At 40.4% G+C, this 20,785-nt stretch overlaps 1 protein-coding gene and 1 long non-coding RNA gene across 2 annotated transcripts in view; both read right to left on the reverse strand.

The window, feature by feature from the left end:
• Positions 1-11,538, reverse strand: part of LOC120989117 — a 28,111-nt gene extending 16,573 nt beyond the window's left edge. The window contains exons 1-2 of the long non-coding RNA XR_005776227.1: positions 11,528-11,538; positions 7,690-7,694 (exon numbers count right to left, since the gene is read on the reverse strand). This is a non-coding gene — a long non-coding RNA (uncharacterized LOC120989117). The remainder of the gene's footprint in view (positions 1-7,689; positions 7,695-11,527) is intronic.
• Positions 1-17,588, reverse strand: part of NTRK2 (neurotrophic receptor tyrosine kinase 2) — a 292,678-nt gene extending 275,090 nt beyond the window's left edge. Inside the window, exons 1-2 of the mRNA XM_040417023.1 lie at positions 17,441-17,588; positions 14,905-15,414 (exon numbers count right to left, since the gene is read on the reverse strand). Of these exons, the coding sequence (XP_040272957.1) occupies positions 14,905-15,116 (212 nt within the window). The 5' untranslated portion in view covers positions 15,117-15,414; positions 17,441-17,588. The remainder of the gene's footprint in view (positions 1-14,904; positions 15,415-17,440) is intronic.
• Between the last annotated feature and the right edge of the window lie 3,197 nt (positions 17,589-20,785).

Consider the following 20,785-nt stretch of genomic DNA (forward strand, 5'->3'; position numbering starts at 1 on the left):
CTTGTGTAGGATGTCTATTGTGGTACTTGTGGTTCGCCGCGGGCATCCTCCATTGTATGCATTTTGCTGGGGATTGCCATTAGCAACGGGCCACAAGTGCAGGATTTGCTCCCCTATATATATGCACAACTGCATGTGGGCTTACAGCACCTCCTGCTAATGCCAACCTGTCTTCTTAGTTTGTATATATAGATTCCTGGAGGTGTATAAACTCCTATTTAAATGTGCCTGTTTTCCATCTACAGGTCACATTTAGGTGGACCTGTGAGGCCTGGGACATATCAGCAAGTCTTGAGTGGGACTCACAGACTCCTCCCTCCTCCCATTGCAGGCATGGCCACATGCTGGAGGTAACTGGTGAGTTGTTTGTGAGTCGGCCTTATGCTCCTGTAATTTGCCCACTGGCTCCTGGTATCGCCCATACGGCTCAGGTAGGAGAGTGTAGGGTCCCGGGCTACTTGAGAAACCTTGTCGCGGTGTCCGGGCTTAGACATGTTCTACACCGTAGGACATGTTGACTAATCTCTCAATTTTAAAATCAGTTTGAGGATTTAGTAATACTGCAGAGTGCACCTGTGTTTGTTATTGTTTTGTTATATTGTTATATTAATTATTACATCCGCACTTGTTACCTTGTGTAGGATGTCTATTGTGGTACTTGTGGTTCGCCGCGGGCATCCTCCATTGTATGCATTTTGCTGGGGATTGCCATTAGCAACGGGCCACAAGTGCAGGATTTGCTCCCCTATATATATGCACAACTGCATGTGGGTTTGAAGCACCTCCTGCTAATGCCAACCTGTCTTCTTAGGATGCAGGGATCAGGAGCGATGCAGGTGCCTGGGAGTGGTAAGTACTGTATAATCTATATGAGGTGTACGGGCATTGGGGGGGTCATTATTCAAGGAGTTCAGATAAACCCTCAAATGGCCTGTCCAGGACTAACCATATAAATGTATTATCTTTCCATTTTAGATCACTTCTATGTATTGTAAGTGTTATACATAATATTGATGAGCGGCATAGGCAATATTCGAATTTGCGATATTTCACAAATTTTTGGCCTAATATTCGCCATAAATTCGAAAATTTGAAAATTCGTGATCTCCAGTCATTATTTCATTGATTGCGAAAATCGGCAATGTAATATATTCACGATAAAAATTAGCGATTGGTATATTTGTGATCAACACTAAGGGGTAGGCAATTTCCTTATTGGTTGCTAGTGATGTTGCTAAGTGCCGATATTCGCGATAAATTTGCGTGATTAGAATATTCGCGATCAACACTATTCGCAAATACGAATATATAGCACTTTATTCTGAATATTCGCAAATTCTCAAAAAGGCGATATTCGCAATTAAAATTCGCAATTCGAATATTCGCGCTCAACACTAATACATAAGTGTCCTGCTCTGCTTACAGGGGCTGTCCAGGATTATTGGGCACACATCTTTGATCTTTGCTGAGGCCAGTTATTAGCTGCAATGGTGAATGTGATCCTATCTGTGTGGAAGTTGACAGGTGAGGACCTGACGTCTACTGAAGACATTTGGGGAGCCACAAAGCTGGAATTGAACCGCGAGGAGCAGGAAAGTATAGATCTTTTTCCAGGTACTGCTGGGTGGGGGACATTAAACAATTCCTGGACAATCCCTTTGAACTGACCACTACAAACAGCAGGAAATCTGTCAGTATCTTGTAGTGCTAATTCTCTTATGTGGAGATGCAGAGCGAGTCTGGCAGCCCTGAGACATAATTATTTGTCAGTGGACCTTGCCAGCATCTTTAAGATCTAGCAAATGTAACCCCATCCAAACTGAATATAGTAAACACTGGCGTAGCTATAAGGGTCACAGTGGTACAGTTGCGAATGGACCCTTGCCAGTGGCACTGTATTTTTCACTTTATAAGACACATTTCATCTGATATAGGGAGTTTGACATGAAGTCCTGATCTGAGGTCTGATGCGGAGGTCTGACATGGAGGTCTAAAGGGTTCTGATCTGAGGTCTGATATGGGGGGGGACTCACATGGAGGTCTAATGGGGATCTGATCTGAGGTCTGAAATGGGAAGGAGTCTGATGGGGGGGCTCATCTGAGGATCTGATATGGGGGTTTGAGAATCTGATATGGGGTGTGATCTGAGGTGTGATATGGGGGTTGGATTTGAGGCCTGATATGGTGGTCTGATCTTTATCTAGGCCTATCAAGAGAGCTGACATACTGTTATTCTATACTAATTTACTATTTTACTAGCAGATTTTCTATCTTTTCCTCACACATTGATTACTCATTGATTAGCTATTTACACTGTTTATAGGTTTTATCTCAGTGCTGATAGAAGGGCGCTATTTTGTATTAAGCATTCAATGGCATAGTGCTGCGGAAATGATAAAAAAAAACTGCCAAAATAAGGAGTTTTAAAATATATATTTTTCCGACGGAAGTGTCCCGTTAACATTGCTTCTCAAAAGCTGGCCACATATTCCTCAAAAGGTTGGTCACAGATTACTTAAGAGCTGGCCACAAATTGCTCACTAGCTGGCCAATGGTTGTGTCGCGGTTATATGGGCCACAGCTGTCTCAAATTAGACTAATGAGACTGCACTCTTCAGTGAGTCTATATTGTTATTGTCCACGTGGTTGGTATTGAAGGTTTTGCGCGGCCATTAACAATACAGACCCACTGAACACTACGGTCTAATTAGTTTAAAGGGTTTCTGTCACCCCATTAAACCGTTTTTTTTTTTTTTTTCTTTAATAATAATCCCTATAGTGCGATCTCATGATACATAATCAAATTAATAATTTTGGTTCAGTAGATTTTGCTAAAAAACGATTTTTAAAATATGCTAATTACCTTGCTACCAGCAAGTAGGGTGTCTACTTGCTGGTAGCAGCCGCATCCTCCTCTGGTAATGACGCCCCCTCGGCAACATGATTGACAGGGCCAGGGAAGGGAATCCTTCTGTGCTGGCGCTGTTTGAATTTGAAATCTCGCGCCTGCGCCGTACCTGGCTTCAATCGTTGGTGGTATAGTGTTAATAATTGTAATTTTGATAACAATTATTTATTGTTTTTTAGTCCCATTTCGTTGGTGGTTTTTGTGGCAGCATGCTTATTATGTACATACTTACCTGATTCGAGCATCCAGCAACGTCATCCAGACTCTCCGCCTCCTTCCAGCGATGCCGGCGTCTTCTCTTCCGGGTGTATGCGATGACGTCATCGACGCAGGCGCATTGAGGATAGAGCGGTCGAGCGAGCGGCCGCCTCTCAGTGCGCCTGCGCCGATTGAAGCCAGGTACGGCGCAGGCGCGAGATTTCTAACAGCGCCAGCACAGAAAGATTCCCTTCCCTGGCCCTGGCAATCATGTTGCCGAGGGGGCGTCATTACCAGAGGAGGATGCGGCTGCTACCAGCAAGTAGACGCCCTACTTGCTGGTAGCAAGGTAATTAGCATATTTTAAAAATCGTTTTTTAGCAAAATCTACTGAACCAAAATTATTAATTTGATTATGTATCATGAGATCACACTATAGGGATTATTATTAAAAAAAAAAAAAAAGGTTTAATGGGGTGACAGAAACCCTTTAATCACTTCCAGACCGGGCCATTTACCCCCTTCCTGACCAGGCCTAATTTTGCAAATCTGACATGTGCCACTTTATGTGGTAATAACTTTGGAACACTTATTTATTCAAGCCATTCTGAGATTGTTTTCTCATCACACATTGTACTTCATGAGTCAATATACACTGCCTGTCCAAAAAAAAAGTCGCCACCTGGATTTAACTAAGCAAATAGTTATGAGCCTCCTATTGGATAATTACTGCATGGGCGATTATTTTTCAGCTGGCAACAAGTTATTTAACCCCAACTGGTACAATGAGTTGCTTCTCATTTTTTAAACAATCATGTCGAAAGACACATCTCGTGGTCGTGGAAAAGATGTTAGTCTCTTTGAGAAGGGTCAAATCATTGGCATGCATCAAGCAGAGAAAACATCTAAGGAGATTGCAGAAACATAAAATTGGGTTATGAACTGTCCAACGCATTATTAAAAACTGGAAGGATAGTGGGGACCCATCGTATTCGAGGAAGAAATGTGGCCGAAAAAAAATCCTGACTGATCGTGGTTTGGTGAAATCAAATCAAAGAAAAACAACAGTAGAACTCAGGGCTATGTTTAATAGTGAAAGTAAGAGCATTTCCACATGCACAATGCGAAGGGAACTCAAGGGATTGGGACTGAACAGCTGTGTAGCTGTAAGAAAACCACTAATCAGTGAGGCAAACCAGAAAAAAAGGCTTCAATTTGCTAGGGAGCATAAAGCTTGGACTCTGGAGCAATGGAAGAAGGTCATGTGGTCTGATGAGTCCAGATTTACCCTGTTCCAGAGTGATGGGCGCATCAGGGTAAGAAGAGAGGCAGATGAAGTGATGCACCCATCATGCCTAGTGCCTACTGTACAAGCCTGTGGGGCCAGTGCTATGATCTGGGGTTGCTGCAGTTGGTCAGGTCTAGGTTCAGCAACAGTATGTGCTCCAAGAATGAGGTCACCTGACTACCTGAACATACTGAATGACCAGGTTATTCCATCAATGGATTTGTTCTTCCCTGATGGCATGGGCATATTCCAAGATGACAATGCCAGGATTCATCGGGCTCAGATTGTGAAAGAGTGGTTCAGGGAGCATGAGATATCATTTTCACACATGGATTGGCCACCACAGAGTCCAGACTTCAACCCCATTGAGAATCTTTGGGATGTGCTGGAGAAGGCTTTGCGCAGCAGTCAGACTCTACCATCATCAATGCAAGATCTTGGTGAAAAATGTATGCAACACTGGATGGAAATAAATCTTGTGGCATTGCAGAAGCTTATCGAAACAATGCCACAGCGAATGTGTGCCGTAATCAGAGCTAAAGGCTGTCCAACTAAATATTTTTGGTGGCGACTTTTTTTTGGGATGAAAAAATCCCAAATTTACCAAAAATTTTAAAAAATTCACAATTTTCAAAATTTCAATTTCTCAGCTTTTTTAAACAGAAAGTGATACTTCATAAAATATTTATTACTTAACATTCCCCATATGTCTACCTTATGTTGGCATCATTTTGTAAATGTAATTTTATTTTTTTAGGACGTTAGAAGGCTTAGAATTTTAGAAGCAATTTTTTAAAATTTTTAAGAAAATTTTCAAAACCCACTTTTTAAGGACCCCTCTGAAGTTACTTTGTGGGGCTTACATAGTGGAAACCCCCCATAAATGACCCCATTGTAGAAACTACACCCCTCAAGTTACTCAAAACTGATTTTACAAACTTTGTTAACCTTTAGGTGTTCCACAAGAATTAAAGGAAAATAGAGATTAAATTTCTAAATTTCACTTTTTGGGCAGATTTTCCATTTTAATCTATTTTTTTCTTTAACACATCGAGGGTTAACAGCCAAACAAAACTCAATATTAATTACCATGATTCTGCGGTTTACAGAAACACCCCACATGTGGTGGTAAACTCATGTAAGGGCACACAGCATGGCACAGAAGAAACGTTTTTTGTGAGGCAGGGTAACCAAAAAAATGGTTGTTTTGGCACTGTTTTAATTTTTTTATTTTTCACAACATTCATTTGACAGGTTAGATCATGTGCTATTTTTATAGAGCAGGTTGTTACAGATGCAATGATATCAAATATGTCTACTTTCTTTGTTTGTTTGTTTCAGTTTTACATAATAAAGCATTTTTGAAAAAAATTATGTTTTTTGTCTCCATTTTCTGAACGCCATATTTTTTTTATTTTTCTGCCGATCGTCTTGTACAGGGGCTAATTTTTCTGCAGGAAGAGTTGATGTTTTTATTGGTACCATTTTGGGTGCTAATGATTTTTTGATCATTCATTATTACACTTTATAGGGCAAGGTGACCAAAAAATTGGTTGTTTTAGCAGTTTTTTATTTATTTATTTTTAAAGCGTTCACCTGAGGGGTTAGGTCATGTGATATTTTTATAGAACAGATAGTTATGGATGTGACAATATGTATACTTTTTCTTATTTATTCAAGTTTTACACAATATAAGCATTTTTGAAACAAACAAAAAAATGTTTTAGTGTCTCCACAGTCTGAGAGCCATAGCTTTTTTATTTTTTGACCAATTGTCTTAGTTAGGTTCTCATTTTTTGCGGGATGAGGTTAAAGTTTGATTGGTACTATTTTGGGGGGCATTCACCTTTTTGATCGCTTGGTGTTGCAATTTATGTGATGTTAGGTGACAAAAAAATTGCTTTTTTGTCACAGTTTTTTTTTTTTTTTTTACGGTGTTCACCTGAGGGGTTAAGTCATGTGATATTTTTATAGAGCAGGTTTTTACTATTATTTAACTTTAACACAATAATAGCAGTTTTGAAGCAAAAAAAAAATCATATTTTAGTGTCTCCATTGTCTGAGAGTCATAGTTTTTATAACTTTTTGAGCGATTTTCTTATGTAGGGGCTCATTTTTTGCGGGATGAGTTGACTGTTTTATTGGTACCATTTTGTGGGACATACGCCTTTTTGATTACTTGGTGTTGCACTTTTTATGATGTAAGGTGACACAGTTTTTATTTTTTATGATGTTTATCGGACAGGGTGGATCATGTGATATATTTAAAGAGCCGGCCGTCGCGGATGCGTCAATACCAAATATATTTATATTATTTTTTTTTTTCTATTTAAAAAAAACCCTGTAAATACTTAATTAATTAATTTTTTTACATGCGAAACCTTTTTTAATTTTTTTTTATAAAACACTTTCTTTTTTTATTTTTTATTTTACACTTTGCGTCCCCCATAAGGTCATACAAGACCTCTGGGGGACATTTAACTTCACTTTTTTTTTTCACTATTGATTTCTCCTGTAACTGGGGTTGACATAATAGCCCCAGTTACAGGGGAAATAAACCCTCCAGCGAGGCTGTACAGCCCTATACAGCACTGTACAGCCTCAGTGCAGGGCTGATCGAGGTCTGTGGAAGACCGGACAGCTCCTGCACTCTCCCGGCCCCGGCGGTCACATGACCACCGGGCTGGGACAGGAAGCGCATAGCTGTGTATACAGCAATCTAGAAGGCAGGAAAACCTGGGAACTGTCCCTGCCTTCTCTCTGGGGTGCCCTGCTGTCACTGACAGCGGGCCCCACTCGGCAGCTGCACGATTAGCGTGCAGCTGCCATCTCTGAATGGACTTTCCAGAACGTCCATTCAGAGATAAACGACCAGCCCAAGGACGTTTATAGTCAATGGGCGGTCATGAAGCAGTTAATGAGAGGCAGCTGCGGCCTATATGACTGCAGTGGTACTCAACCACAGCATGGTCGCGTTGCAACTGTAACAGAACCACACCATTTGGCATAAGGTCTGTTTCACATTTGGTGTAAATAGATGGAGCAGGCTGTTTCAGCTGGGAACAGTGTGCCGGATCTATGAATACCACGCGCTACAGTGCGCTGCTGAGATACCGCCCAGCCCCATTCACCATAATGGGCAACAACGGAGATCCGGCCACAACCCGGCAAATTTGACGATCAGTGGCCGGACAAATCCTGGCACGGTGCAGTTTTCGTCCGCCCGCTTCTTGGTATATTTGCTGGGTAGCGGCCGAATCTCCGCTGGTGCCCATTATAGGGAATGTGGCTGGACGGTATCTCGGCAGCACACAGCAGCACTCAGTATTCATGGATCCGGCAGACTGTTCCTGGATTTGTTTCCCGCAGACCTAAGTCTTTTGGGTAAATAACTGAGCCATGAGTTATTGAGCAATGCCTATGATTAGAACTGTTCCTTATTGCTTAACTGAGACTGACCATATAATACAAATCTTTGAACATCTGAGCAATCTCACCATCAAAAGACAAAATATATTACCTCATACACATATTACCCTATTTATCCTGGAGGTCCGACTAGGACTCCCACAGATCATGAAAATGGGGTTCCTGAAATCAATGTTTAAATAGAATGGTGATCACACATGCACACTGCCACTGTATTCAAAGTCCATGGGACTCATGGAGATAGCTAAGTACAATGTTTGGGCCATAGACAGTGAATGGAACATTATTGTGCATGGGTGACCACAAACGGGGGACTTGGAACCCCTGTTATTGTGACTAGTGTCAAGTCCCAGCAATCATACATTTTTACATATCCTTGTTCATGGACCAGTTCTTGATCTTAGGATCTGCCCAACTGCCAGTAGACATTGGGAAGGATTTTTTTTTCCATTTTATTGCAAGTTGGATTATTTAAGGATGGCTTTAATTCAACTATATAAACTTTCAAACCTAAAAAATGTTTTATGAGGATAAGAAGTTTATTAAGATTATCATATAGTGAACGCAGTGGGTAGTCTAAGGTTATATACCAGGCAAAATGCAGTGGAGCTAAATGTCTAAAAGAAGGTGTGGTAGTTTATGTTATAATGGAAAATAATAAAGTAAATGGACTTTAATGGGGTCCCGGGGCTCATTCATATTTATTAACATCATCTCCTTAGCAACCATCCGTGAAAATCGCATTGCATCCGCACTTGCTTGCGGATGCAATGCGATTTTCACGCAGCCCCATTCACTTCTATGAGGCCTGCATTGCGTGAAAAACGCAGAATATAGAACATGCTGCGACTTTCACGCAACGCACAAGTGATGCATGAAAAACATCGCTCATGTACACAGCCCCATAGAAATGGATGGGTTAGGATTCAGTGCGGGCGCAATGCGTTCACGTCATGCATTGCACCCGCGTGGAAAACACGCCCGTATGAAAGGGGCCTAACTCTCAGATATGCAGTAGAAGATATGTCAGACCATATTAACACTAAGTAACACTATAATATAGAAATATTCAGTCTGATAATGGACAAAAGCATATTATAATAAAGAATAGCAACAATAACACTAAAGAGAAATAGAAGCTCATTGAGATAGCAGGGAGTGACTAAACAAGCTGTGTACCAGATGGAGCCTTCTCCCCACATGTATTGCCATCAAAATATAACGGAACGTAATATAACGTAATAATGTAAGTAAATTTCAGTAAATAGGGCTCTGTTCACACAGGTGCTGGTTTCTGATCAGTTAGGGTTCATTATTAATTGTCCTGAAAGGAATGTGAACAAAGCCTAAAGCTAAGGCCTCATGCACACGACCGTATGTCAAAAAATAACGATGACGTCTGTGTGAATTCCGTATTTTGCGGAACGGAACAGCTGGCCCCTAATAGAACAGTACTATCCTTGTCCGTAATGCGGACAATAATAGGACATATTCTATTTTTTGCGGAACGAAAATATGGACATATGGAAACAGAATGCACACAGAGTACCTTCCGTTTTCTTTGAGGACCCATTGAAATGAATGTTTCCGTATACGGTCTGCAAAAAAAAGAATGGACACGGAAAGAAAGTACGTTCATGTGCATAAGGCCTAACTGAAATGGCTACAACCAGCCACTACCCAAAGCTATATGTATGACAGGTTTCCTCATTGTAGTTCCTTCACTGTCTAAAATTCTGACCCTGAATGTTGGAGTGGTGGAAAAACTAGTGACATTTGGTATCCCTTATTGCAAAGTGCAGTGAAAGGACAAAATTGAAAAAATCTAGAATTTTTAATATTCACACAGATTAATGTAGTAATATACCTTAGTGGCATCTACAGCCCTAACCCTGCAAATGATATCTTCCTACAATATCAATAGGTTCATGAGGACAAGCTGATTATAGGGACATGCTGCATAAAAATAGGTTACTTTACTTTTCACGTTTTTCTGCATTTTTTGTGCCCTTTTTTCAACTGCAATTTTTTTGCTTCAAGTAGCATCAGCATGTCAGTTCTATGGTTAATATGAAACGCAGGACACACAAACTTTTTTTTATTTTATTTTTTACTACTGGCGTTTTTTGTCTTTCTGCCTTCTTTTCAAAAACATAGCATGCTGTAGCTCTGGCGTTTTCTTTTCAGGCGTTGTTACATCTCTTTCATTATAGGTGAAAAAAAGCCAGAAAAAAGTTCACACAGCCATTTCTAAGAACATTCCGATGCCTATTCTGAGCATATTCTGGGCCTATTTAGTGGTCCATGCGGTTACGGACGCTAATTGTCATCATGGTAAAAATACATTCTCCTAAGTAAAACAATCAAGGAATTTAATTCCTGCACACTTAAGTTAGTATAGTTTTAGAAATCAGCTTCTATACTATACAGCTTCTACACATGCAGATTTCATGGTGGATATTAGCCTGTGCAGACTTTTGGCTAGTTCCACAGCATATTTCCAGAAAGCTCTCAATGGATGGCTGCAAATTACGTGCATTTTTTTCTGTGTGGATTTTGTGTGGAAAACCCGCAGCATAGTACAGTACCAGCAAAGTGTATGGATGAAACAAATCTCATGTACACTTTGCTTTTTTTCTTAGATGCGGAAATTGACCTGCTGTGCGGATTTTGAAATTTGCAGCATGCCAATTGTTGCTGAATTTTTCTTGTGCGGATTTCACCCTTTTCGGAGGAAAGGTGAGCTCTGCGGAAAATCCACTCGGCACAAAAAAAACGCATAGAAAACACAACAAAGATGCAATAAATTGTGCAGATTTAACTGGAGCTTTTCTGTGCAGTTTTGGTGCAGATTTCATGAAGATTGCTTGCACACAAATGTGGACTTTGCGCAGCCTAATGGTACTATGTAATTTTATTCATTTATTTTATTATTATTATTAAATAATAATAATCAAATGTATCTATGTATAGTAAATATCACCTATTAGGTGTCCTGAAAGTCCAATCAACCACCGGCAATAGGTAAAAATAATAATACAAGTGTGTATATCTTTTTACGTTGTAAAATAAAAAATAAAATATAAATGCAATCCAATGGTCCAAATGTCTAAACAGCAAATAAACATGTAATACACAAAATCTATACTAGTGATTGTAAAACAGAAAGCTCATTTATATAAGATGTTGGCAACCCTAGCTTTTTAACTTTAACTTGCTTTTCAGGGGCTGAAAGAACATGTGCCCTGAGTACTAGATGCCAGGGAAGTGCCAACAACCCAAGCTGTCCTTGTCAGGGTATTTAAATACAGAGCCAGAGCAGTAAAATTAATCTTTTACCTCACTTGAAGGAAAGTATAGCCATGATAGTAATACATTTTGTTCTTGCTTTTATGGTTCATGTTGAAGAACATGCAATATTTATTTATTTGATGCACTTATATAGCACTGACATATTCCGCAGCGCTTTACAGACATTAGTGTCACCTTGTCCCCAATGGGGCTCACAATGCAACGCCTGCTGGTTTATGTATATCTTCTGGTTGTTCATAGAATTCTAATATTAAATGCAAATTGAAATGTTTATATAAATTCTGTCAGTTACTAATCTAGACACACATGTATATACTATAAGCAGCTGATTTAGATTGATATGTAATATATATTAAACTGAAAAAGTACTTTAGTTAAAGGCACAGTGTCACAAAATACTGCAAAATGTTTAAGTTTCCTTTTTCCATTTTTAGACTTTTTCAAGTGTATTCCTTTCTAGGTATGATCACATGAATGAAGCCTCATTGTAGATTGAAGACATTTGTTTTGGAGGTCAAGAGGCCTTTAGATTCTGCTAAGAAGGAAATTCTCAGGATAATGCAAGAGCTACAAAAATACTAGACCTCTAGTGGCTTATAGACCTAGAGAGGTAAGTCTGTAAGACACATCCATGAGAAACATGAAAAGATCTATGTGATAAATGTGTTGTGTGTTATTAACAACTTTCATATACAGAAAAGCAATTGTTGGTATTGTGGATAAATCTAGATGATTTTTCTGGTTATAGTGCATTTAAGTTCGAAGCAGATAATGTTGCCTCAGTGTGATGATGAGGTAAAGAACTAGGTTAGGAATGTGAGAAACAAATCTCTCTAATCATTAAAAACTTATTCTATGTATTATGCTGAAAAATCCATTTCCAATTATTGAGGACTTTCCATAGAAAAACAATCCTTATTGTGACTGATTCAATGAGATATATCTCACTGTACATACGTAAGCATTTCTGTGATAGGACCACCCATACTAGATATCCTAGTCAAAGAGATACAAATAAATAGCAGATGGTTAAAAACAAACTGTCCAGAGTTAAATCATTTAATTTGCAAAGTTCATTTACTATTAAACAGGTTTGACAGTGTGATTTTAGAGGGCTCAGTATATGTAGCAATTATTATTAAATCCAACATGTACCTTTTCAAGTTGCATTTTTCCCCACTGAAGTCAATGAAGGGAAATGTCCACAAAAATACCACTCCTAGATCATGAAACCATACAGTAACCCTGCAAGCTTCAAAAATGCCCAACATGTCCCCTTTGTGAATGACACTTGCTAGTCAGTGAGGTGTGGATTGTATCAAAGAACTAGTGTCAAAGAAATACTAAGAGGTTCAAATAATAATTCATTGTTTCAAAGACAAATATACAGAAGCAGGGATTACACAGTCATACAGTGAAATACCCAGTACACTGATTATGATAACTACATGCACAGGGTGGATTTTATGATTTCCAGTATAATATCATTAAGAACACTGAATAAAAAAAAAAAGCATAAGTGCAATTATTTTAACCACTTAGCCAATTAGCTTCACTGATCTGAACCATAATTGTAGTTGTAAAATCAAACACATTAATAAATGGCTTGTATTGTACTGTAATAAAACCAGCAGACTAGCCGTCCAATATAATGTAATCCAAGCAAGTGTCTGGTAGATAATGACCAGTCTTCCTAACCAGCTTATAGTGATGGTTTTTATTTAGGAGTTTTATTAAAGCAGAAATGATATGTAGAAATTTAGATATATCCTGAATGGACTGAACATACAAAAAACTTGCTAAACTTCAGCAACTTCTGGTTTCATGCATGAATGACATGCCAGACAATAGCCGTCTGGGTGTACTAGCTGAACACACCTTGGTTAGGAGCTCTCAGGACAAGTGTACCCCACCTTCTATTCAGATCAGAACTGCCAGTATTCATCTTTACTCCATCAGCTTGAGCAGTAGTAATAATGTCCATAATAGGCAAAAATGATGTATTAATTATTTATTTTACTAATATCAAGAGGTAACTTGAAGCTCCTGGATCCTAGTGCAAAATGTGTAACGGGCTCATCCTATTACAGGTGGAACAGGGTTCAAACCCCACCTATATGATACATTAGGGGCTTTTAGGCCCCTTCTAACTCCAACTGCAACCTCTAGACGCCCTTAAGCTACACCCCTGGTGGAACTGCCATGATAGCCCTTATGTCAAACAAAATGCAGAGAAGGTGATATATTATTCTGTGAGATAAATATGGTGCATCACAAAATCACTATGCTTGAATTAGTCAGCATATAAAACACCCCACCAACACAAATTCCATCAATATCATAACACCTTAACACCCATGTCCAACCAGATCTGTAGATCAAACTGTGCAGAGAGCAGCATCTTCTTCACACATAACATGCATTCACACAAGGCCACCCTAGATGCCAACCAGATTATTATGTAAAAGCAGTGTTCAATGTTTCTCCAGTTTGTCCGTTTTAATACCTCCTATGCTGAAGTGTCACCTACTAAGTGCCAAGGAACCAGTGAAGGATCAAGACAGGAAGGAGATTCCTAATATGGGCTTAGTAGGTAGAGGAGTAAAAGGGAACCATCTCCTACCACTCACAGACCCACACATGCAGAAGCCATAGGGAATGCACAGGGGTTGTGACTCCCATGCATTAGACAGCAGGTAACCTGCACAGTAGGTGCAGTTCTTCAGAAACATGATATAAACTGCTAACCAGACCAGCCTTTCTTCAGTGGATTTGACTATTTCTTTCTGTCTGGACCCTATTGATTTCCTGCTTCACTTGAAGCACTGATGTTCTGGATAAAAAGACTATTAACATTATTACAGATCAGGAGGATATGCTCTGAAGTAGAGGTAAAAATTGATCTATCAGTGGAATATATACTTGTAGTAATGAGATAAGACTATAAGTTAGGCTAGATGCTTTCCAATGGATTCCTTAGTAAATGTGTGGATAGGATTACAGGCATGGTGTGAAAATAATGAGCATACACTGACTGGCTCCTGGAAGGACATAGCTGATGGTTTTCTCACTTCTATGTCCATCTCCAACAATGCAGAATAATGTTGGTCCTAACCATAATCATATCCTTCTGGACAAAACAAGCTTTCCTATAGACATCTAGGATATCCTATAGACAATGTAAAAACATTTCTCCACTGATATGGTGCCATTGGTGGTATAATTAGAATGTTTAGCCAGGTTCTAATGTGCATCCATTAAAGAGAGTAGGTGCTAACAATGTAGGTGGTCTGTAGAGTAGCAGCATCAAGTGAACCAGCCTCTAGCACTGTGTCTTAGACCTGAGAATGGCGTCTTCTAGGCAGTAGCAGCAGCATTGGGTGCAGCAGGCACCAACACTGTGCCTAAGATTTCAGACAAGGGTGGCCTGTGCCATGGAACTAAAAGTCTAAGACTGAAAGCACTGTGGTCTATGCAGGAGCAGCTTTAGATGCTCCAGTCTCTGAGTCTTGTCATCAGATCTCTGTCTAGGGAATAGAGCTATGGAGCAATTGAGATTTATTATCTAAATGGTCTTAAAGTCATATCAGCAGGAGTCAAGTTAAGGGAAATCACAGTTAGGCTTTTAAAGCTTCCTACCAGCACCCATCCCCCACTCCTGGATGATCTGTAGAAGGATATCATAAAACAGGATATATATATATATATATATATATATATATATATATATATATATATTATCATATCTCTTATCTCTGGGTGTACTTACATTTCAGTGATGTTGGCAGCATGGGAGATGTCCTTCAGCACCGGGAAAGCTCCGATACTCAGGGAATTATCACATGAGATCCTTGTGGCATTACAAGTGCAGGAATCAGGGCAGGCCAGTGCCCTCCAAAATAAGCCAAGGAAGATCCAGCAGGTGGTAAAGCACCACAATGGCGTTATAGTGGGTCCATGCCCTCCTTTCCAAAGGCCCATAATCGCTGCCAGCTCCCACCGACCCTACAGAAGAGCAGGCAAATCCCCTCTAACCCCAGTGCTGGGTGCAGAGCCTCCTCCTGGTAGCAGGCTGTCTTCTTCACAGGATAGTGGGGGTCATAATCCTCAGCAGAAGACTTGGTGTTAGGTGATGTGAAGCATCATTAGAGCCCGCTGGGCAGGTGTATACAGTGAGTAGAGCCCGGACGGTCTCCCGGACCGCTGCTTCTTCTACCAGATGGCACGCTACAGACTGATGCTGCTGCTGACGCTCTTCACAAGCTTTCTATAGCTCCCTCTGTAAGGAAAAGACACAGATAAAGAAGGACACTTCTGACAATCTACCAGCAGCCATAGCTAAACTATATACATCTGGAGGAATAAGCAATCTTTATCCATCAGCAATCCCATACACCATAAACATACATCTAATCTATACATTACCAGATCTCACCGTCATTCACCAGTAGAAGCAAAGAGCTAGCAATCTAATCTATGCAATCACAAATATCATCCACATCCACCATTAGAAACAACCATCCAGCAATCTAATCTATACAATGACAAACATCATCCACATCCACCAGTAGAAGCAACCATCCAGCAATCTAATATATACAATCACAAATCTCACCTTCATCCACCAGTAGAAGCAACCATCCAGCAATCTAATCTATACAATCACAAATATCATCCATATCCACCATTAGAAGCAACCATCCAGCAATCTAATCTATGCAATCACAAATATCATCCACATCCACCATTAGAGGCAACCACCTAGCAATCTAATCTATGCAATCACAAATCTCACCTTCATCTACCAGTAGAGGCAACCATCCAGCAATCTAATCTATACAATCACAAAAATCATCCACATCCACCAGTAGAAACAACCATCCAGCAATCTAATCTATACAATCACAAATCTCACCTTCATCTACCAGTAGAAGCAACCATCCAGCAATCTAATCTATACAATCACAAATATCATCCATATCCACCAGTAGAAGCAACCATCCAGCAATCTAATCTATACAATCACAAATCTCACCTTCATCTACCAGTAGAAGCAACCATCCAGCAATCTAATCTATACAATCACAAATATCATCCATATCCACCAGTAGAAGCAACCATCCAGCAATCTAATCTATACAATCACAAATCTCACCTTCATCCACCAGTAGAAGCAACCATCCAGCAATCTAATCTATGCAATCACAAATATCATCCATATCCACCAGTAGAGGCTACCATCCAGCAATCTAATCTATACAATCACAAATATCATCCATATCCACCAGTAGAAGCAACCATCCAGCAATCTAATCTATACAATCACAAATATCATCCATATCCACCAGTAGAAGCAACCATCCAGCAATCTAATCTATGCAATCACAAATATCATCCATATCCACCAGTAGAGGCTACCATCCAGCAATCTAATCTATACAATCACAAATATCATCCACATCCACCAGTAGAAGCTACCAGCTAGCAATCTAATCTATACAATCACAAATATCATCCATATCCACCAGTAGAAGCAACCATCCAGCAATCTAATCTATACAATCACAAATATCATCCATATCCACCAGTAGAAGCAACCATCCAGCAATCTAATCTATACAATCACAAATATCATCCATATCCACCAGTAGAAGCAACCATCCAGCAATCTAATCTATGCAATCACAAATATCATCCATATCCACCAGTAGAGGCTACCATCCAGCAATCTAATCTATACAATCACAAATATCATCCACATCCACCAGTAGAAGCTACCAGCTAGCAATCTAATCTATACAATCACAAATATCATCCATATCCACCAGTAGAAGCAACCATCCAGCAATCTAATCTATACAATCACAAATCTCACCTTCATCCACCAGTAGAAGCAACCATCCAGCAATCTAATCTATACAATCACAAATATCATCCATATCCACCAGTAGAAGCAACCATCCAGCAATCTAATCTATACAATCACAAATCTCACCTTCATCCACCAGTAGAAGCAACCATCCAGCAATCTAATCTATACAGTCACAAATATCATCCATATCCACCAGTAGAAGCTACCAGCCAGCAATCTAATACATGCCCCATCATCGAATACATACTCAACCAGCATCTATTCCTATAGCTCCTACACATATTAATCAGGTAAGCAAGCAGCTACCGACCCCCTATACATATGCATCAGAATGAAGATAGCAAGCATCTCATCAGATTAAAGCCTGACTCATCTTTATACATAGAGCATCATTCACACCTCTGTCCAGTCTCTGCTGCGGTGATGGACTCACCATATTTCCCAGCTACTCCACAGCATCCCTTATAGCAGCAGCAGCAGCAGCAGCACCTGCACCCCTCCAAGCAGGAGCACGGCATTCCTGTCCACCCAGAGCAGATGATCAGCACCAGCAGTGGTGAGGAGAGCAGAGCCTGGGGGAAGCTCCTACCTGTCAGGCTGCAGTGATTTCAGCTGATGGATGCAGAGATGCACTGACTGTGCTAGGGATCCAGCCTCAGCTTTTTACACACTGTCTCTCCAGTGCTAATAATAAGGAGAGCTTCTCCCTCCCATCCCCATGCCAATAGCTGGGGAAGAACAAGTGACGTGAGCAGTGACTCAGGCTAATTCTCCTAGAGCCCAAAGGAGCAAGACAAAGCAACAAGAGGGGAGACTAGTGGGGGGGGATGTCTTCATCAAGACACAATGATGCCTTGCACACCTACATGTAGACACAGCAGTGCAGTGTGCACTTACCACCCAGAATCCTGGTAGATGGGGGTCCATGCTCTGCTCCTGTGCTGCAAGGAGTCCAGCTACACCTACACAAGACATTGCAGGGGACGTGATTGGAATGCACAAAGCTGTTTACCATGACAATGACCTGCTGCTAAGGAGCTGCCCTGCACTGATCCCACATAGACCCCTTGGTGGGATCCAGATACTCAATCCTGAATCTTTTGTAATGTCATTGAGGATTTAAAGGAATGTCCATGACCTGTCAGATGTGAAGGCATCAAGGCTCACTTAGGTAGCATGCACCATGGATGGATCCCATGCACAGCCTATGGCACATTGCTGGTTTATAGCATTAGAAGAACGTGTTCTTGGGCTTAAGACTTTTCATTTGTGGTTTCAGATATTTTTTTTTTCTCCGCAGTAATTTAAAAGGGACAGAGAAATCTACCGCATTGACAGGAAAGATGCTCAGGCGTTTGTTAGGAGGACTCTGCTGACCTCTTGTGGAGGATATAGGTACTACACTAAAGGATGTAGGAAACGAGCGTGGGCTGTTTATTTGACATATTTGACAGTATTTTTTATATTGTATTACAAAATTTAAAGTGTGTTTTCCATACAGTAAACAAGCAGTGAATGAAGGGCCTGGAGATGTCCATTTCTGCCAAGTGATGAAACATTCAGTACTTTTTAGGCTGTCTCTGTTTCTGGGAAGACTGGATGACTAATGGGGCCACACAGTGTTGTCACGCCGCTTTCCTAGACTCTTCATCAGCAAATCTACCTGTTTATCGGCAGTACTAGAATGCAGTGGCGTAGCGTGGGTTGCCAGCACCCGGGGCAAGCCAAAAATTGCGCCCCCCACCCCTACCCCAGGCACGCCCCTTTTAACAGATACTGTAGTAGATCACCTGCAGTCCTATGTAACACCACAGATAACACAGTGATAGCTCTGAGTACAGATAATGTAGTAAATGGGTGTGAGCCCCCAGAATTCAGAACACGCACAGTGTGACCTGAAGTCTGGGGCCGAATGCGGCAGGGTGGGCCATATTCTCAATCTCCTCCCCCAACCCTACTGTGAAACAGATATGTGGATGGACATTATTATTACAGTATAATACCGCCCCATACCTGTTACATCCAGTGACGTCTCCTGTGATGTAGACTCTCCTCGACGTCTTCATTCAGAGATAAGACCGCCATGATACTTTCTTTCAGCCGCTTCTCGTCTCTGCAGAGTTTCACAGAAAAAATTTAGGTTCCTCACTTTACTCTCATCCTCTCCTTCCTGGTGTCTCAACAACTCATCCTGCTGCCCCCCAATACTGTGCTAGAGCCAGACAGATAGTCCTCCATTCCCCATAATATTATTTCCCCCTGTATATTATAATGGCCCCCTCTTTATTATTAATATAATGTCCCCATCTTTGTTAATAATATAATGGACCCCTCTTTATTATTATTAATATAATGGCCCCCTCTTTGTTAATAATATAATAGCCCCTCTTTGTTATTAACATAATGGCCCCCTCTTTATTATTAATATAATGTCCCCCTCTTTGTTAATAATATAATGGCCCCCTCTTTATTATTAATATAATGTCCCCATCTTTGTTAATAATGTAATGGCCCCCTCTTTATTATTAATGTAATGGCCCCTCTTTATTATTAATGTAATGGCCCCCTCTTTATTATTAATGTAATGACCCCTCTTTGTTATTAACATAATGTCCCCCTCTTTATTATTAATGTAATGGCCTCCTCTTTATTAATAATATAATGTCCCCCTCTTTATTATTAATATAATGGCCCCCTCTTTGTTAATATAATGGCCCCCTCTTTGTTATTAATGTAATGGCCCCTCTTTATTATTAATGTAATGGCCCCCTCTTTATTATTAATGTAATGACCCCTCTTTGTTATTAACATAATGTCCCCCTCTTTGTTATTAATGTAATGGCCCCCTCTTTATTAATAATATAATGTCCCCCTCTTTATTATTAATATAATGGCCCCCTCTTTGTTAATATAATGGACCCCTCTTTGTTATTAAAGAGGGGCCATCATATTAATAATAAAGAGGGGCCATTATATTCATAATAAAGAGGGGGCCATTATATTAATAATAAAGAGGGGCCATTATATTAATAATAAAGAGGGGGACTTTACATTAATACTAAAGAGGGGGACATTATATTAATAATAAAGAGGGGGCCATTACATTAATAACAAAGAGGGGGCCATTATATTAATACTAATGTATGGCCCCCTATTTATTATTAATATAATGGCCCCCTCTTTGTTATTAATATAATGGCCCCCTCTTTGTTATTAATATAATGGCCCCCTCTTTGTTATTAATATAATGGCCCCCTCTTTGTTATTAATATAATGGCTGCCTCTCCACTCTTATTACTATGTCACCAAATTACACAGGGTGGGACTCTGCACTCCGGGACAGTCACTGACTCAGACTGTCACTCACTCTGCATCGCTTGAATCACTGTCTCTCTGCCTGGCCTTGAGTCTGGACTGTCTACAGTGAGTCTGTCTACTAGTACTGATTCAGCGGATCAGTGACAGTGCGGCAGCCATCTTCTGCATCTTCATGCTCCGGCCCCTTAGAAATAAATGGGTCCACATGTAATCTATGAAAAATGCAGATTAGGCGTGGACCGAAAATACGGTCATGTGCATGAGGCCTAATGGGGTTGCTCAGGGATTTTTAAGTGCTAGCCAATCCTCAGGATTATCTCCCCGCCGATCAGTTGGTCTGTGTAGCTCCGTCAACGGAAGTCAGCACTGGAGCTACACAGCACCAGCAACATTGTAGCAGCGGAAGCGTTGTACTACAGCGCTGCTCCCATTGACTTGAACAGGAGCAGTGCTATACTAG

This window comes from Bufo bufo, chromosome 2 (assembly GCF_905171765.1).
Source record: "Bufo bufo chromosome 2, aBufBuf1.1, whole genome shotgun sequence".
In the NCBI taxonomy this organism is placed as follows: Eukaryota; Metazoa; Chordata; class Amphibia; order Anura; family Bufonidae; genus Bufo; species Bufo bufo.